Source organism: Cygnus olor, chromosome 3 (genome assembly GCF_009769625.2).
Source record: "Cygnus olor isolate bCygOlo1 chromosome 3, bCygOlo1.pri.v2, whole genome shotgun sequence".
In the NCBI taxonomy this organism is placed as follows: Eukaryota; Metazoa; Chordata; class Aves; order Anseriformes; family Anatidae; genus Cygnus; species Cygnus olor.
This window is the reverse complement of record NC_049171.1, coordinates 48,324,645-48,343,731: the sequence shown is the minus strand read 5'-3', so window position 1 is coordinate 48,343,731 and position 19,087 is coordinate 48,324,645. Positions and strand designations below refer to the sequence as shown.

The following is a 19,087-nucleotide window of genomic DNA, read 5'->3' as shown; positions in this document are numbered from 1 at the left end:
GAGGCAAAGGTTTGCAGAGGTGAATTTAAATGGTCATGGGACTTCAGAAATAAAGACAAGTAGCCAACTATACATAATCAGCTGCTGTTGAAAATAGAATGATATGACATAGATACTATTGTGTGATTGTTGCAAAAAACAATTCAACAGATGGCCCATCACAAAAATAAGCAATTTCATTGTTCTTTTTAAGTGCCTTCTATTACTGTCCATGAATAATCAAAAGGCACGGCAGTCACTTCCAGCACAGTCAGCCTCTTCTAACCTTCAGGCACAAAACACTAACAAAAAATAAAAAGGGGTGGGACAAACGATACTGAAATAAAGAGGCTGAACAATAAGCAATAAAGTAAAATTTCTTTAAATATCTAAGTTTAGCTTAACTAACTTGCTTTACAGTACCAAGAAATAAAAGGAAAGCAAACCAGAAAGCACTCTGTACAAATAAAAATTAATAAGTTTGTCTGAATGGAAGAAAAGCATTGTTACAAGAGCAATTCATATTTTGCAGGAATTCACCAGCTAAGATCAGTGGTCCTAATAAGTAAATCACCTTTACTATCATTAAACTCTTGTTTCTCTTGCATTCTCCTTGATTATTATATAGACACTTGTTGCATTTTGGCTTACCAAAGACCCCAGTTCTGAGGAAATGAAAAAGTGGTGGCATCCTGAGAGTTAGATGCATTCATGACACAACAGATTGATGGATTGCTATTTTTTGCCAGTTTAGATGTGTATGTTGTGATGGTAATGCAAGCTATGGAAAGACTCCAACCACTTTAATATTTTTTTTATTCTGATCCCCTCCTCCCCCATTTCTAAAAGACCTTTCTAAGTAGCAAAATAAAGTAATTTTACATTAGACAGAGGAAAACACAGGTTACATTTCTCACAGCTAGACTGGAAGCGATGAAGTTCCTACTGAACCGTAAGTAAATACCAGTTTCATTCTCCCAAAGATGTCTTCTATTTTGTTCTATAAAATACATTAATATGGATTTTCTTTCTTTTTTAAAAACAAACTGTTTTATGTGATCAGTAACACACTCCAGATTTATGCATCTCTGATCACTAAACTCTAAAGAGCACAATGATTCACTATTGTACTATATGTCTGATATAGGTGCTTATGCACCCTCCTAGTGCTAGTATATTTCTTCTGGATACTAAAGTTTAGGAACTTTCCAGGTTGTATTTAAGAATACTGCATACAAGAAATCAATATGTATGTGCATTTTAGGGATAACTGAATTTCTTGGCTATTAGGTTTGCTTCATGATACAAGTTTTTAAATCCATGATTTTGTCGTGGCTTTTTTTAATTTCTATTTTTATTTTTTTACAATCTTGTGTTAAAAAAACTAAGACACTACCTTTAGGAAACAAAGGCTGAAACAATGTTAGCGCTTGAATGAAAGAAAACAATGAATAAAATTCTCTTATTAATGCGAACTGCTATTTGATGCTCAATTCTGATGTTTTCACTGCATTACAAATAAAAAATTAACTCCTGAAATGTCTGTCAAAAGGCAAGAGCCATTTGAAGAACTGGAATGCAAATTTAAGCTCTCTTGACCTAACAGAGCTTTGGGAAGAGAAGAATTCTACCAGATAAAGCAACTAGAAGACAGTAACTAAAGCACTGTCATTTCTCATATCTTTTACTATATCCAGAATTCATTACAGGAAGGAACAAAAGCAAAGGCTACAAATTACCAGTAGGGAGAGCCTGCTAATGGAGAGAATAGATATATTTCATTAGCATTTAAGAGAAAAGATTTTTATGACCTAGTGCAGCTTTTCACTACAGCTCACATCAAGAAAAAAAACATATAAAAACACATCAGTAATAGTTAATTTACATGTATAAGTGCCTGAGACTCAGTCATCCACTGATTGGTACAGTTCCATGTAATGAATGACAAACACAAGCACGTATTATCAGTAATTAGTATTAGCACAAAAATAAGAGCCTAGTTTTTATTAGAGGCTTTTAATAGCATGTAGGTTAGTAAAAACTCCCTAAATTGTAGTTTGGTTAAAGTCTAAGTGGTACTGATGGTACATACTGTATCATCATTCAGCATACCAAGAAGTGCAGATTCTGTTTTCCTTACCAATACCAACTACCATAGCTTACAGTTGCATGGCAAAATTAGAGCTTCTAATTACCTGTGTAGAGTTATTTGATCACTAAACAATGACTACTCTCATTATATTAGCCAACCTCTATGTTCTGAAACATGAAAATTATAATTACTAATGGGTTAATTTAATTCTGTTGTTTTAAATAAGCACACATTTTTAGAATAGTTCAAGACTTCTGTGGTTTTAAAAAAAAGGACTAACATTTATAGTACACGGTGTGACACAGATCAATAACAAGAAGCAATGTTTTAACCTGAGAGCGTGCACCTCAGGTAAATGCTGATACAACAACAGCTTCGGCATGGACAAGCTCAGAAGCTTCATGTCATCTCTAACGTGCTGGCTATCACACAGTATTTGCAAAAAGTAACATTTTAGGACTTTTTTTTTGTTAAATACAATGATTTTGGAACACCTCATGGCATCCTGAAATATTTGTATAAGTCATTTTGTCAAACAACTCTCCATTTGTTTGAGGTTTCTCTAGGCAACATGACTCACTTCAGCGTACTTCTGTTTTCTTTAGCCCACTGTCAAAGAGGAATTCGAAACCTCAGCAGTACTTTTTTTTGTCTTTTGAACTTCTACATTTCGTTTCATCTGAAATATGAGCACTAACATTACTTTTTGCTGTCACTGTTACAGAATCACTTGTCTGTGTCTGATCTTTACGTAAATACAGCTTATGCTCCTTTTACTTCCAACAGGTATTTGAAAGAAACCTGATGTGTTCCAGCAAATCTCAATAGCATTCCTGATATTTCCTCAAAGCACAAGTGTTTTGTCAAGGAATTTACAGACTCAACTTGACTTCCCACCTATCAAAATAGACAGTAGCTTTGTCTGCAAGTCAGAACAGCGTATGATCGGACCTTTCAGCTCTTTCCAGTTTTATTTTAATCTAGCAATTCTTCAAATATAAATAAATTTGTTGTAGTGAAATCGGGCCGTTAGTTTCACTGGGAAAATCAACTGAAAATCAAATAAAGTCCTGAGTTGGATTATCAGTGTTAGGTTTGTCACTCTGAACTGCTCTTCCAGCTACTTTGAGTATTTAAGCAGAAGGTTTCTTATTCCAAATTCAGTGCCTTCCACAAACTCTCTGAAAACTGGGCCTCCTCCTCTTCAGCAGGCCAAGCCTTCCTAGCATTTCATGCTACAGAAGGTCAGCCAAAAAAAAACCAGCTACTCAGAAATCTGTGAATGTAGACCATTGGTACATCAAGAACAAATACTTTCATTAAAAATCACGTAAGAATGCAGAGTCTTGGAAATACATTTCGATGCGTATTTCTTACGCTTATTTTCCCAACTGTGACCCACCAACAGAAGTATTCTATACAAGGTGATTTTTACAACTAAAGTGGTTGCTGTACCTCAAGCAAGTCAGCAGGGGGAGCAGGCAATCAATCTGGACACTAGAATTACCAGAGTCTCTTTAAAATGTGTTACGGATGACAGACAATATGCAAACACAGCAACATCAGTATATGAAAGCAGTGGATATTTATACAGAAAATCACATATTTACACTAATAAACTGTACTACTGTTAGCAAAGATGCCTCTATGAACCATTCAAACATTTTTTGTCATGACAGTAAATCTCTTCCTGTCCCACCCCAAACCTTCCCATTTCTTTATGGTGTTAATACAACTCTCTGCGTATTTTGACTTTGTACTGTGAGCTTTGGAAGCCCAGCATTCCTATTTACTAGCTAAAACACATCTTAAGTGATCAAACAGCAGCCAGCGTCTGAAATCAGAAAAAAAGCACTGTATTCAAAGCTGAAGAAAACCTGCACCATCAAAAGTCAAACCGTGCTCTGTTCAATCCATGAGTGAGTTCACATATGCAAGCACACAACTAGAATACACAAAGGTTGTTGACAAGTGATAGAAAAAAAAGTACAAACCATTCCATATTAAAGAAATTTTAAGACTTGTACAGCTCCATTTTTTTTCAGATGACAGAAAAAAAGATTGACATTAAAACAAATAGAAGACAAAGATAATGATCTTGTCTGTGAATAAAACAGCTTGAAAAGACCAGTCTTTTACAAGAGGAAAGAAAGGCACGTTCAATAGACATATATATACCTGCCTCCTACTTGAACTGGTAGCACCAGGTATCACATATAGTGACCGGTACAGGCAGACATACCTCCACATATGTCCAACTGTATGTACACCTACACAGCATTCAAAATCGCCTTTTTTTTTTATTATGAGAAACCCATGAGAACTGCAGTTAGAATTTACCTATTCTTAAACTTTGTTGTTACAAGTTTTACTCTAAACAAGCAAAGCCAAAAGCAAAGATCAAAACCAATCCACAATCTGCAGTTTTTGGTCAATAAATTCTGGCATAATGATTTGAATTGGTTCTGAGAAAGTCAACTTATTTTAGAGAAAGTATTCTGATAAAATACATTTGATGCTCATAATTGAGAAGTGGATCAGGAAAACATTCTTTTAACACACTGAAACACTGCAAAATATAACTCAAATACAACTTTTTATTAAACATTTTCAAACGAAATTGCAATGACCCCACACATTCTGAAACCACACGTCAAAGGATTATCCTTTGCTGCAAAATGCAGAAGTAACTTAAAACCAAAAACACCTACTACTTAACAAGCTGAAAAAAAATCCTCTTCATGGGAGCTGATCATAAACTAGTTATCTTCTTTTGTGCGTAGGCTATAAATAGTAGCTAGGAGATCAAAATTGCTCTATCCATTTCAGTTATATGCTAATTTAAGAGCATAATGCAGAAAATTTACAGTCAATAGATGATTCTTCTACTGGTGATGATTTGAGAAACGACACAGATCTGTTCTCCTCTTCCCCGGCAGTTTCTCTTGGAATTCAAAATCTCAGCTAATCGAGCTGCTTAGTATACCTCCTGCTCTCAGAAGAAAAAAAAATTATAAAGCAACTCTGTGATTAAATTTGTGACGTCCTTAAAACAAAATTCACAAGCCACGTAAAACAAATGAATCAACCAAGCTAGTTTGGGCAAAGACCATTTTATCACTTCATTTTTAGTTTTCACATTTAATTCAACAGAAGTTTCCTAAAATGTACATCACACTGATGAAATTTGACACTGACACTCCAAAGTCTCCAGTAACTCTACGAAAGAATTTAGATTGAAATTAATACGTTATTTCCATGTCCTTAATTGCAGTGAGACCATTTTGTTCCTCTATATGAACCACAGTAAAGACTGACCAGGCATGCCAACCATGTATGAGGTGACTACTGTCCTGGCACTGTACAGACTCATTTTAAGATGACAACTCCTGTCCTGAAGCACTTATAAGCCTAAACATTAATTATTACCCACTAGTGTGAGCAGTAACTACAGAGGTAACTTGTATATTCTATCCTGGAAAAAGAAAAAATTAACACCATCTTCAGAACCGTGAAATCACTTCTGCGCTTGAACTTCCATAGTTCACTTCTGGCCAGTAATTCAAATACTATACAAGTAGTAACAAATATCATATTTTTAAGATTAATAGTAACGTCATGAAGTTTCCCTTAAAAGCCAAGGAGTAACCTCTGATTTCTTACCTGAAATTCATCAAAACATAAGAGAGAAGCCTCTTCGCTTATTTCCTCTGCTACTGGTGCAATAGGGTCATATGATTTGGCCATAAGTCCTGGCTTTCTTTTTGGCAAGCTCTGCTTAAGGCGATGTATTCCTAAGTTGATAAGATGTAAGAGAATAAGTATTTCTCATACTTTTGTAAAATATGGAAAACAAAGTTATTTAACTATCTAATAAAAAGCAACCCAATGCGGTTAAAAGAAAAAAACTTCAAATTTCTTCTAACTTCAAGAGGGCAAAACCATTGTTTTCAACCACATCCAGGCAACTACTAAAATCACAGAGATTGTGATTTCTACATTCTTGCTAAGAAACATGAAAAATAAAAATCATAGAACCCCTGAATACTAATATCAAACGCCTATAGCTTATTCTTAAAACTGATATAAATTACAGTTTATTTTGCTCCAGTTCATGACCTTAGCTTCAGTTTCACTTCATAATTTGGCATTTTCTGGCCTAATCATCTTGTGAGTATAAAAAAAATCCTTTCAGTGTTTACAAATGAGTGGCAGAGCTCTGTGCATCGCATGCTCTGGAGGTATACTTAGAATGCATTTAGTTAAAAAAAACTCAAAGTTAATGCAGTTATATTTTACAATGTAAACTAGATGATGCTGATATAAAGTTATTACTTACATACTTTAATGCCATAGATTGCATTCCATCAGCCTACAAAAAACATTTGGCAAACTAAAGTCAAAGTAAGAAGCCAGCTTTGTTAAAATTTAATGAAGTAGAGCACTAGTGACAAGAAACAGAAAATCTCAACAATGCCCCAATGGTGATAAAAAAACAAGGGCAGTAAAAGGGGCAGAAGTTGTTTATGCCAATGAAAGCCTTCCAAGAAAAAGGCAGCTGTCACAATACTTGTAAATTGTAGCATTATTCACTAACAATTTCACAGTATTCATCTTCACTGATTTAGTTGTCTCTGAATCATGATCCATCACAGAAAAAAACTATGATGTAGCATTTACACTTATCTGTCCTTTTGAGTGACAGCATCACATTACTTTGTTTTATCATTCATTTTCAGCAGCTGCCTTCCTCAGACTGCATGTAAGCTAACCAGTAACTGAAGAATATCTAGATAAGGATTTAATCCTAAACATACATGCAATTTTCTATACAATCTGGTGTACAAAACATTTGAGAAGATACTTGAGAAATAGTATGCAATTAATATCTACTCCAGTATGGCAAACACTGCTAAAATCCTCTAGTTTATTTCTTTTTTTTCTTAGAAACTTAAATAAAATTACATTGTATACTACACATTCGAAGATGAGACAGGCTTTTTCATAGTTACCATAGTTCATAAAATTGTTGTAAATACCAGTATCTGCACTTACTCTGATGCACATCTAGCATGAAGCCATGAAAATGGACTCTCTTTTTCCTTTCTACTTCTAAATGAGAATAGAACATGTCCATCACCATTGTCTTCCCTGTACCTTCAAATAAAAAAAAAACACACCCAACGGGTAGTTAATTTAAGAACAGTATGTACTGATTACAATAATGATTGTTCATTAGCTTTGAACTAATGAAACTATACTCTTCCACAAAATAAGTACAAAGCCAGACTGTTGAGGAAGAAAGGTTTTATTTCATGTTCAAAAACACAAAAATACTGCTTTGTTACTGTTCCATTTTGATCTATACAACGTTGACTGAAAGGTTGCACAAATGGCTCCATAGGCATCCAGAAAACAACATTTTCACTTGAAAAGCTTTTTTACTCTACATTGTTGTAATTAGAACGTACACGTTCTCTCCCTGATCCACTCCCCCCCAAGTTGCTTTTCAAATTCTTAAATTGCATTCTTAAATATTAGTGAGTAGGTAACACTGAAAAAATGTATACAAGGTGGTGTAGGCTAATTAAACAGCTTCCGATCTTCTAAGGTGTAATTGGGTTAATTAACATCATATTCTGGAAGAAAAATAATCTTGGAAAAATAATTAAAGTAATAATGCTACATAATTTTCAACTTTTTAGATACTTCAGAATTTGGATGAACACACATTTAGATAAAATTCCATTGGAATTGATGCAGCTGAAACTTACCAACATCTCCATAGACATAAAGACCTTTTGGAGGTTTGTTTTTTGCAAAGAGCTGCAAATCAAGAAAAGAAGAATAAATACAAACATGGTGCACAATGAAAGCAAGCACATAACTGTGATAAAGTAATCAAGTAGCTACATTTAACTACCTGAGTAGGAATAGCCAGCAAAGTATAACCTTGAATAAATTATTAGCTCAGAATTGGTAAGCAATCTAATGTTATATTTCTGTGAATTTTGTTAAAAAAAGGCAAATACACACGCTATTGGTTTTTTTTTACATCATTGTGAAAATATCTCCATCCCTAGTCCATTTTTTTAGTAACTAGAACACACAGAAAAATGATTAAATGTTTCCCAATACTTCATGATCAAAATAAACCTTCTTCCCTCAAACAAGCTCAGAAAAAAGGATATAAAATAAAGCACTACCACAGGAATTGCAGATGTATGTTGTATATACCAGCTTTACTTAAGATATAAACATTTAGAATTTAGAAAATCAACATGGCAAAGACAGAAAATATTCTAGGTCCCCTTTCTCTCTACTTTGAATCTTAAATGCAGAATTATCTGTTCTAAACATGATTTAAACCAATGGATACACAGTTAAAATATATCGTTTTAAATTGGCATTTATACACACACAAATTAAAGGTTGTGTTCAAATTACGCATTTTAATAAACATTTTCTCAACTGAGTTTTATCTTAATTAGTACTGGTTAAGAAGTTTTAACCTCTTAACATTACTCCGGACATATGTTATGACAGCTGATTATTTATTCTGTTTTACTATATACGTATTTTTATGGAAATATCTGCAATAGACTCAATACTCCAATTTGAAACAGTCTTCCTCTCCCACCCTAGGACGACGGTCATATGCATAGACACTTCCAAGTAAAACTCTATAAAGAAACAGTTTCTAAAAAATTGTAAAGTCTTAAAAAAAATCTCATCAAATTCATGAAACAGAACTGACATCCACAAAATCATCACACAAGAGTATAAGGTTATTTTAAAGTGTTCCACTTTCAGAGTTATATGAGCTGAGCCAAAACAAAGGAAAATTAAAATTACAACCCTGTAGTATCATTTGGAGCCGGATAATTGCTAAACAACTTGAATCTAAAGCGCTTTTCAAAATACAGCACCATGTTAAAGAAATGAGGGAGTCAGTAGCAAAACACTAATTAAATATGGAAGAAAATACATGACCAAAGATAGATGGATAATATCTCAGGTCTACAGAACCAGTTTATTCAGAAAACATGCAAGAATAACTCTTATATAAGACCCACTTACAGATCTAATTTAGAGCTACATTAATAGATAATCAAAAATGTGTATCATCAATCTGTGGCTGAACAGGGTTTCAGATGTTCTGAAACAGTTCCATTAATAGACATGGCTGCAGCTACTTGCTAGAGCTTTGAAAGCATAGCAAGACAATTTAATTGACGTACATATTTCTGTGTACACTTTTTAAGAGCTTGCACTCATTGAAACTAATTCTCAGATTTTTTCCATTTCTCCTTTGTTTGCTGTGTATCAGACACATAAAAATTTCTTTATTTTGAGATTAATAACATGCATTTTAACAAAGTAAAATAGTACCATAAAATTTATTACATAAAAAGACAGTATGAGTATGAGATATGCAGCTTTTCCTAAGACTCAGAAAATAAATCAGTGCTTACAGCACTGCTTTACCTGTTTTTGTAAAGACTATATGACTAGAACAAGTAGTAATGCCTATATTTTTATACCCTTTTTAAAATTGTAATATATTTATTAATTACATTTAATAATCTTAAAGTTTTCCTTTTTAAGTATGTTTTATTCTCACTCCAATACTTACCATTTCTAGAAAAATGCTGCAGTAAAGGATTTTGGTTTGGTTTTTGGCTAAAGGAACCAAATAAAATGGCTTGGACTCCTTAAAGTCTAAATCAATTCCTGGTTGATTTAAAGTAGAAAAAAGTACTATTTTTTGTGAAGGTGACAATTGTAAAGTGGTATCTGATTCCTTAAAAAAAAAAAAGGAAGTGGGATATTGTGGCAGATCTGAATACATTTGCTGAAGCTGATAAACTCTAAAAGCAAATCATCTCTGAGCAATTTAAAGACATTTGTAGGAAAGATTTTATTTTCAAGTAAAATTATCTTCTGTATACTTCTGACAGAAGTGACACTATTACCACTTAGGGTGCTCATTTTCTCAATCCTGTCAGGTATTGTAGAACACTAAAACTTTAGAGCAATTTTAGATAGATATATTTTCCAATCAACTGTACTTTTTCTTATTAAAGAATACAATATGTACATATATAAACTCTATCAGTTGATTTCTAATTCTGAAACCCAGACCTCCTACAGGTTTCAAGCTATTCTACATGATCCTAAAATTGACTTTTTTTTTTTTTTTTTTTAAGTTAATGATTCTCATGCATCTCCTGAAGCCTGGAAATGGCACAAGGAAAAGATCAAGTTTCACTAGGATTTCTGATAAAATCCAGTCAATGCTGTTGGCTCACTTGAAACCACAGAAAGCAGTCAAGAAAGCCAACAGTATTTGAGAGTGAAGAAGGCAGTAGACTGATCTTGGTACCACTGAAACACACACTCCAAAAGAAAAAAACGGAGGGAAATCTAATGCAGAAGATGCTCCAGCTCCCCTAAAATAAGGATTGATGTGTCTGTTTCATGGAGGAATGGGAGAAGAGTGGGAGACAGAAGACAAAGTCATTGAACTTCTCCTCATCCCCCACTTCCCTATAATCCTGAGGTATATTTGACCCATCAGTATTCAATTGCCTGACATCACTGTTTTTGCCAGAGCGATAAGATGTAAGCTTTAACATTCTTAAATTTAAAGTGCACAAAACCAAAGACTTCAAGGGATACACAGAATTTGAGTTTGAAGGAGAGAATTATAAAATTAGATTAATAATAATTATTAAATAATTAAAATAACACTAATTATAAGATTATATAAATCTTTAAATGTATGTTTTGAATGCTTTACCACATCCTTTCAAATAAAGGCATCACCACTAATGTGTCAATACCCTCCAGTCCTCCAAGATTCTTCATTCCCATAATATTCTTTGCAGTAACCTAAAAAATCATAAATTAAGTGTTTCACTGAGCTTCATCATCATTAGAACATGCTTACAGCAGGAACCTTTTTTCCTTTTATAGATCAGTTAACTGGCCTTTTTTTTTTTTTAATATATCATTCATATGCTAGAATATTCGCTATTCTATCATAAAACATACGCATCTGTGTCCCCAGACTTAGGGAATTTTCTTCTCCACTTTCAAAACATTTTCTACATTTCTGTTTTTGTAACTGAATGCCTTACTTTGACTCCATCACATCAGATTTATCTTGTTTGAACTTCAGTCAATTAGTATCCCCTCTCTCCTCTATGGAATTATATTCATTAAAACATCTTAAAACTCACAACTTGCTATTTTTTCTTCTATGTTGATAAGATGCAACATCTACCCACCTTCTCCCATACTGCCTGCCTCAGACACCAAAAGAAAACAACTCAGTTCCTGGGAATATTTCACACTGATCTGAGAAACTTTTAATTGAAAATCCATGTCATTGTTAAGGTGGTTAATTAAAATATGCAAAATTCAAGAGACATGTATCCAGACGGCACTTAGAAAGCTAACAAACAAAAAACCAATCAACCAACCAAACCAAAATAGAAACAAAAACAAAAACAAAAAATCCATACACAAAAAAACACTAACGAAACTGCCTCTTTCTCCCACTCTTTCAGACCTTCTTTTTGGTTGCTGTTGCAGCTGAAGACATTTTCAAGGTCTTGGATGGCATTTACTATTGTTCATGCCTCTTTTCAAAACATGACCTCACTTATAATTGAGCTTATTTCAAGTCATTAGTACAGCAACTCAACAACTCTTAAGATGTCCCAATTGGTATTATTTTGAAAAGCTAGAGATCTGAAACATCTATGGAAACTCTCATGGCCTTGAACTTCAATTCAGAGGATCTCAAAATATCTCAACATACAAGGCCATGCTTTCACCAAGTTGAAGATCAAAGTCATTGTTCAAATTTGAGTAATAATTTTGAAAAACAGAAGCATACTTGATTTGCAGCAACACACTAATTGTTTTTCCCTTTAAATTCATTCTAAACTGATGCCCAAAAGACACTATTATCAAAATAAAACAAATATAGTTTTACTATCATAAAGGAAGCAGCTGTTTTTTCCCCAAAAACTGCTTATTTTAGAAACATTTTGCCTGTGAATCGATATGTCTCTCAGATAAACATTGAAATGCTTCTATTATATCTAATATCAATATTTATTCCCTAATTCTACTTTTACTCTTTATAGTAAACAAAACTATTTAGATAAAAGGTGACAATAAATACAAGCAAAGCAGGCCATTCTTTTAATGACTCCTAAGCACAATAAATTTCTACTGGAATAACTCAGTTTAGCAGAGTACTTTACATTTGAGGTAATGAGCTAGCGAGTATCAGACCCAAAAAGAGGTTGACACCTATTTTCCCTCCTTCCCCCTCACTTCTCCCCCCCTTTTTTTTCTTTTCACTGCAGCCTCTGAACCACATTCTCTTCAATGCCAGAACTCGGAAAAATGAGCATGCTTGAAATGCTGTGCATCTTATTTTTTTTCTTATACTTCTAAGAAGTGGCAGTAGATTCTTCTCAACCTTGAAGATTTCACACTAGAAGTAGGTTAGTCAAGTTTCTAGAAATCTCATGGAAAAGCAAGACCTCAACCTACTATGTGTAATTGATTTAACAGTTGCAGTCAGTTGCAAAAAGTTCTCAACTTAAAATACATTTCTTCTGAGAAAGAGCAGTCAGGCATTGGAACGGGTTGCCCGGGGGAGTGGTGGAGTCACCGTCCCTGGGGGTGCTCAAGGAAAGGTTGGACGTGGTGCTTAGGGACATGGTTCAGTGGGTGGCACTGGTGGTAGGGGGAGTGGTTGGACCAGATGATCTTGGAGGTCTTTTCCAACCTTAATGATTCTATGATTCTCACTGAAGGCAGGATTATCTGGCAGGTATCACAATCTCTAAAAGCTGGTTGAAATTAAAGAATGGAACAGAAGCAATGAGAGGCTTGCTTTGGAGAAAGTAGTGGAAATCCACATCCCCACCCTAAAGCAATGGCATTTGACTTTTTCCTTTTAGGAAAGGGTCAGTTAGATGGCTTCATTGTGGTTAGCTCTGCTGCTACACAAGGACAAAAGTACCATCACAATCTCCTAAATACAGTAAGATTAGTATTACTTTGTTCTCAGCAGTAAAGAAAGCTTCACTTTACATGCTTCCCAATCAAAGAAACAGTAAACAAACCCACATAACGGTTGATCTACAAACCATTACGAGACACCTGCTCTAACAACTACGATGATTCACAGCACTCCAGTTAACAGGAGTCAGCTCTCCAAGTTACTCTCAAAGGCAGAGCTTTTAGAAAAGAATATCCAAACATCCAAAACAGTTTACCAGAAAAGATCAAAATGCTAGCCTACTGATCATTCCTCTGTCACTCCTCTACAGAATGAAAATGGATAAAAGCTTGTCAGTATGCCCAAAAGATAATGCGGGAGCAAGCCAAATAACCGGTATCCTTTTGAGCAACATTCTCTTTTAGTTGGGTACAGGGTCTGCAGATAGTTTTAAAACATCTGATTTAAGAGCTTATGAGCCCAATGCCAAAGCTTAAGATGAAGTCTAGAGAAAAGAAAGAAAAAGAACAACTTCTCACATTAAACATCCTTCGGACATAAGTCTCTGGCCTGTTAGATCACACTTATTGAAATAATTTGCCTACTTCACACCAGCAAAAGAGGTTTATGAATCCAGCTTGAACTCCTTACAACCAAAGGAAAACAGTTTTCTTTCAGGCATGCCACAATATTGCTTTGGATAGCAAAGATAAGCAATAACCGCTTTTGAAACAGCGAATTTCTCTTTTCTTCAATAGTTGCTCACAGTCAACGAAGAGTCTTGTTTAGACTCGAGAGTTAGCCTATAAAGACACAAGACAACATGGGAGGTTGCAGAGGAACCTCCTCTTCTCCAGACTAGACAAATCTGGCTGTCCTCAGCCTCTACTCAGAGACATGCCTTCCAGCCCTTTTACCAGCTGTGTTGGCCTGGATGCTTTCAAGGATTTTAACATCCTTTTTATATAGTGGAGCCCAGAACTGCACACAATCTTCAAGGTGAGGCTGCACCAGCGCTAAACATAGCAGAAGAATAAGCTCTTTTGACCAGCTGGCTAAGTAAAAAGGTAAGTAATGTGAGGAGCTAATGTACCAGCTGGAGAAGGTAAAAATATCCTCCAAACAATTGCTTGGCTCCAAACCCCTTACCTAAATCAAAATTATTGAATCGTTTATGTTGGAAGGGACCTCAGGAGACTACATGGTCAAACTCCCTGCTCAAAGCTGGATTAATTTATTCAGAACAGAACTTCCGAAGACATACTCCTTGCCCTCTAGGAACCAACTTGCCTTAGCACTTTGCTTCCTTTAATTAACCACTCTCGTGTTTTTCCTTCCAGAGTGTCTTACTTCTGGTCTTGGAATTACTTCTCATTCAGGTTTCTTCTCTCTGTATATCACAGTTGGACTAGATGATCTTGGAGGTCTTTTCCAATCTTTATGATTCTATGATCAACAAAAAAGAGCTCCTTCCTAGGTGTCTAGTCTGCTTCCTTTTGTCAGGAGGCAGGAAGACATTTGTGATATTTTCAGTCAAGCATATGATTAGCAGATACATGATATCCATCTACAAGTATGAGCCTCAAGTTTTCACTGGATACCAGAGGCAGACAGATAAATGAGCACTGTGTCCCAAGGCTCTGTACCCTGCTACACTTGCCTATTTGAAGCAGGTACTTCTACTGGGGTAATACTTGTTCTCATAGTAATATTCTATTCTCTGCTTTTTTAACTCCTTGAAGCTAGTATATATTTCAAGAACCTTAGATTGGTAACTTGTAGTTTGGTATCTAAAAGGTAGAGGACAGCACGTCATTTAGATGTATCTAGGCCCTGCAGGTTTTGGCTCCCCTGATTTCATGCTACACCATTTAAGCTTGCCACGCAAACAAAATACAGTATTTGTGCCAGGCAATTGGTGAATTTGCGGTTGCAATGGCAAGTATATAGTTAAGTAAGAAGTCCAATAGTTACACAAACAGTTTTATGCCCATGAGATGAGGTGTGTTGCATAATGGATACTGAGAGAGGCTGCTGTGGAGATCTATTAACACAGCCTGAAGCTGATGACATACATTGACTGTAACAGTGAAAGTTATTTTTAATGAAAAAAATAAAAGCAAAAGTCATGCAATAGAGAAAAAGAACAGAAAACTCCCAGTGACTGGCTGGGAAGAGTAGTGAAGCTGTTGACACAGGACGTATTTCCCGAGTGCAAGAGGCCAAGAAAGCAAACGAGATGATGATGGCAATTAGTGTTTTTCTATGCTTTTTTCCCCATCATGATACCATTTTCATCAGACTCACTCAAATGCCCAGTTGTGTCCCCCACTCCTATTTATGACTCTGTGCTGACAGAGGTATGCTAATCAGGTGCAAACGCTGCACCTTCACTGGTCATTCAGCTTCTGTGAACATCTATCACGGGCTAATATTTATCAAGTATTTAAAGACTTATCTACTTTGCCGTGCACTATGTTTGATTTTCTGGTATATAAACTAAAGTCTACAAAACAAGAGGCAAGGAAAGGAGGGGAAGAGAAGTCATTCTCACACCAGTTCTAGTTGCTTCCCATGAGAACCTGCCATAACAACACTTAACAGAATTTGCAGGTGCAAGGCCACAAGAGAAACAGTACAAGAACAACAGCATGAGAACAAGACAAGAAAAGTACTGCCACAGCAGCTCTGGAAAATATTGCATCAAATACTCCAGGAAAAAGTTACAGAAGTGCAACAGCAGGCACGGAGCAGTAATAATGCTAAGGCACTGAGGTTGCTAATGCACTGTAGGACAGGTGCACGCCTGATTTTTTGTTAATACTTCTTCTAAAATTAAAAAATGTTAATTTTGTTAATGCTTCTTTTAAAAGACGACCCCAAAAATACATCTGGGGTGCAGATCACACCTCTTGCCTTCTTTTCTTAGGCCCCGCAGCTGGGGACTAACAACACTGGCCAGATTTTTTTTTAATCTTTATTTTTGAAGTCATGTCAGATCTATATCATAATGTTTTGCAGAGCTAAATTATTTAACTTGGATTACTTAGATTCTGATGGCTGATTTCACTTTTATGCATGGAACATTTGTCACGACACAACACATCAATGTTCAGTGTCTGTAACCCAAACACAGGGCTTGAGTTAGCACTGTTATCTATCACTGTATCTAGCCTAGCCTACCCTCTCCTACAGGCAAATAACATTCTGGGAAAGGCAGACAGTGGACATAACCATAATCACACAAGATTTTCTTTCAGAATTATTTCAATAACATTTCATTTGTTTGCTGGTAGCATGCCTCTGGAATTTTACAAATGAAAAAAATAAAGTACAGAGAGCCAAACATGAACAACAATCTACCTGTAAAGACGCAGCTGCAAAAATAAGACTCAGGTTAATGACAGAAATTTGTGTTTTTAAGCACAGCCTTATGAGCAAATAAAAATTCAAAAAAATATTTATCATCATTATAAATCCCACCTTTGAGAGAAGATTTTTTGAACTGATGGTATAGCCTTTAAGGTTCTCGTGCAACTTTTGCAGGTGCTGCACAACTCTTCTTTGCTGCTCATCATTCTTCAGCTCTTCTTCTTTAATCAGAAAGTCGTAATGTTCCAAAGGTCCACTGCAAACCAACAAGGCTCTAGCGTTAGCATCTGTAAGAGTACCTGTGACTGTCTTCTCATCTGCCACCTGACTCGCATATGCTGTAAAATGAGAAGTAGACTTGTTAATAGAGAAGTACCTTCTTATATTCATTAAAAAAAAACTACATTGTTAACAGTTCTTGCAAAGGCAGACATATATTACTTACCTAGACAACCACTAGAGTACGTTACCCCTTTCTTTTTCATTAAATCAATTTCTTACTACAAAACACCTTTAGTATGTCTTAACACTTTTATTACTGAAAAAAACACACACAAAAAACCCAGCTGGAAAGATGGTAAGATTTGGATGTGCTGTTGTAAGGGAAGCATTGACAGCTCTGTTGCAAACTGGGGCAAAGTCACTTAAAAATTCTCTCAGATTGCATTTTTCTGAATAGATTAATCCTTTAGAGAGGTGGGCTGAAAGAGACAGAGTTTAAAAGCTATTAAATAAGACCAACCTATGAGTTTTGTAAGCACATTTGAAGAGCCAAAGACCACGGTAAACAAACCAATAACTGTGAAGCCCTGCAATGCCACAGCCCGCTTTGCTGGCATTATCTTCTACTTAGAAGAGACAGGACCATGCCCAAGCAGAAATTGTTTAAATTTAAAAATAAGTCACAATCACCAGGCTTGAAATATGATATAACTAGGAATGAAAGAAAAAGCTTACAGAGAATGCTTGCTAAATCAGTAAGATCAGACACCTAACAACAGAATACATTGAAAAGGCGTTTATGAAAAGGTGTTGCTTATGCTGTAATTTAAAAGCTTAAGTATAATCACGAGTAACATAATTTGTACCAATGACAAAAGAAACAGATTTGGAAAAACACATAGCAAACAGAACAATCTCAAATAATTTGAACATTGCTAGATCCATTGAAAGTCACCCCTAAATGCTTCAGGTAAGCTCCCTAAGCAACATAACAGCCTCTAGTCTTCTTTCAGGCCTCCTGGATGGCGAGTGAGGTTCAAAAACACACACAAAAAAATTAAACTACTGTGATCTTTAAAAAGAGAAAGACAAATCCAGAAAAATCATAGGTCAGTCAACACAGACCTAAACCACAGGAAAACACTGGAATGATTACAAATAGGATTTATTTATTTTTTTTTTAAAAAGCACTTAAGATAACAACATGATAAATGACAAGCAACACGAACTCCTCAGGAGCAAGGAGTTTTCCTCTCTGACCACATAACACGCTTGGAAAAAGGAAAACCATCTTAATTGCACTAACACCTCTGTATTTGGGCCTCACAGTGTTCTCCTATATAAAGTAGGAACGCTAGATTCAAGTGAAATAACTTTTGAGCAGGTACAAAACAAGCTAGAAAACTACACATAATGAATGGGTACTACAGTTAAGCAAGATGCGTGTTTCCAATCCAGTTTCAGAGAGAGCTCAGAATCCCAACCCGGTGCATTTCAGAATTTCCATTCATGACCTGTATCGGGCAAAATAAAGTTTATGGACTGGGCCAGCAGGTAACACCAAGTCGGGGGGTGTTGCAAACACTCTGGAAGGCAAGGCAGTTCTGACCAACTGGACAAAAAGCCTAATAGAAATAGAACACAGTGAAAGCAGGTATTGTGCTTATGGGGGATAAATAAATTAACTTAAGAGACAGACAACGAGCAACTGAAGAGCAGCTCTGCAGAAAAAGATCCAGGGCTATGCTGGATCACAGACTGACAGTGAAACATCACCGTGACACTACTACATATGGGAGAAAGTACTCCGAGGTGTGTGTGTGCATGTTTGTGTATATATAGATACAAGGGGCAAAACATAAGCACGCGTGAAATAACCCTGTTCTATTCAATACTGGTATGATCTGCCCTGGAACACGCTTAAGTTTTCTCACCGTATTTCATGAAAGGTACGAAATCAATGGAGAGACTAGAAGACTATTTAAAGTAGTATTTGTTAAACCATGGGTCACACCCCACAGAGGAGGTATAAGAGGGCTCAACTGGGCAGAAGAAGAGTTTAAACTTGTCCCAAATAATTTGTTTTAATTGAACAATTTTATCCTTTTATATTGTAACTTCATTAATTTATTTATTGTAAGACCTTCGTTTCTCCAAAGCAAGGAAGTCAGTCGTTACATCTGTAGTCAATAATTTCACCACGTTCTTCTGTCCTGAAGGAGCTGAGTTACTGCTACGAATTAAAAGTAATTAGATCACCCGTAGCTGAAGAGATCTCAGAGAGTTGAGTTCAGAATTTTTCATTGCAAAAATTTCAATAAAACCTTTACAGAAGACTAAAGAAAAGCACATAGCTATCTCCAGATACATGAACAGTACTGAGTAGAGAAAAA

General features: G+C 35.5%; 1 protein-coding gene across 2 annotated transcripts in view; it reads right to left on the bottom strand.

The window, feature by feature from the left end:
* The window catches only part of AFG1L (AFG1 like ATPase), a 66,062-nt gene that overhangs the window by 42,599 nt on the left and 4,376 nt on the right, over positions 1-19,087 (bottom strand). Inside the window, exons 2-5 of one of the 2 annotated variants that reach the window (XM_040550967.1) lie at positions 16,584-16,810; positions 7,846-7,897; positions 7,127-7,228; positions 5,735-5,865 (exon numbers count right to left, since the gene is read on the bottom strand). In XM_040550967.1, the coding sequence (XP_040406901.1) occupies positions 5,735-5,865; positions 7,127-7,228; positions 7,846-7,897; positions 16,584-16,810 (512 nt within the window). The remainder of the gene's footprint in view (positions 1-5,734; positions 5,866-7,126; positions 7,229-7,845; positions 7,898-16,583; positions 16,811-19,087) is intronic. The other variant, XM_040550968.1, reaches the window with a different exon arrangement.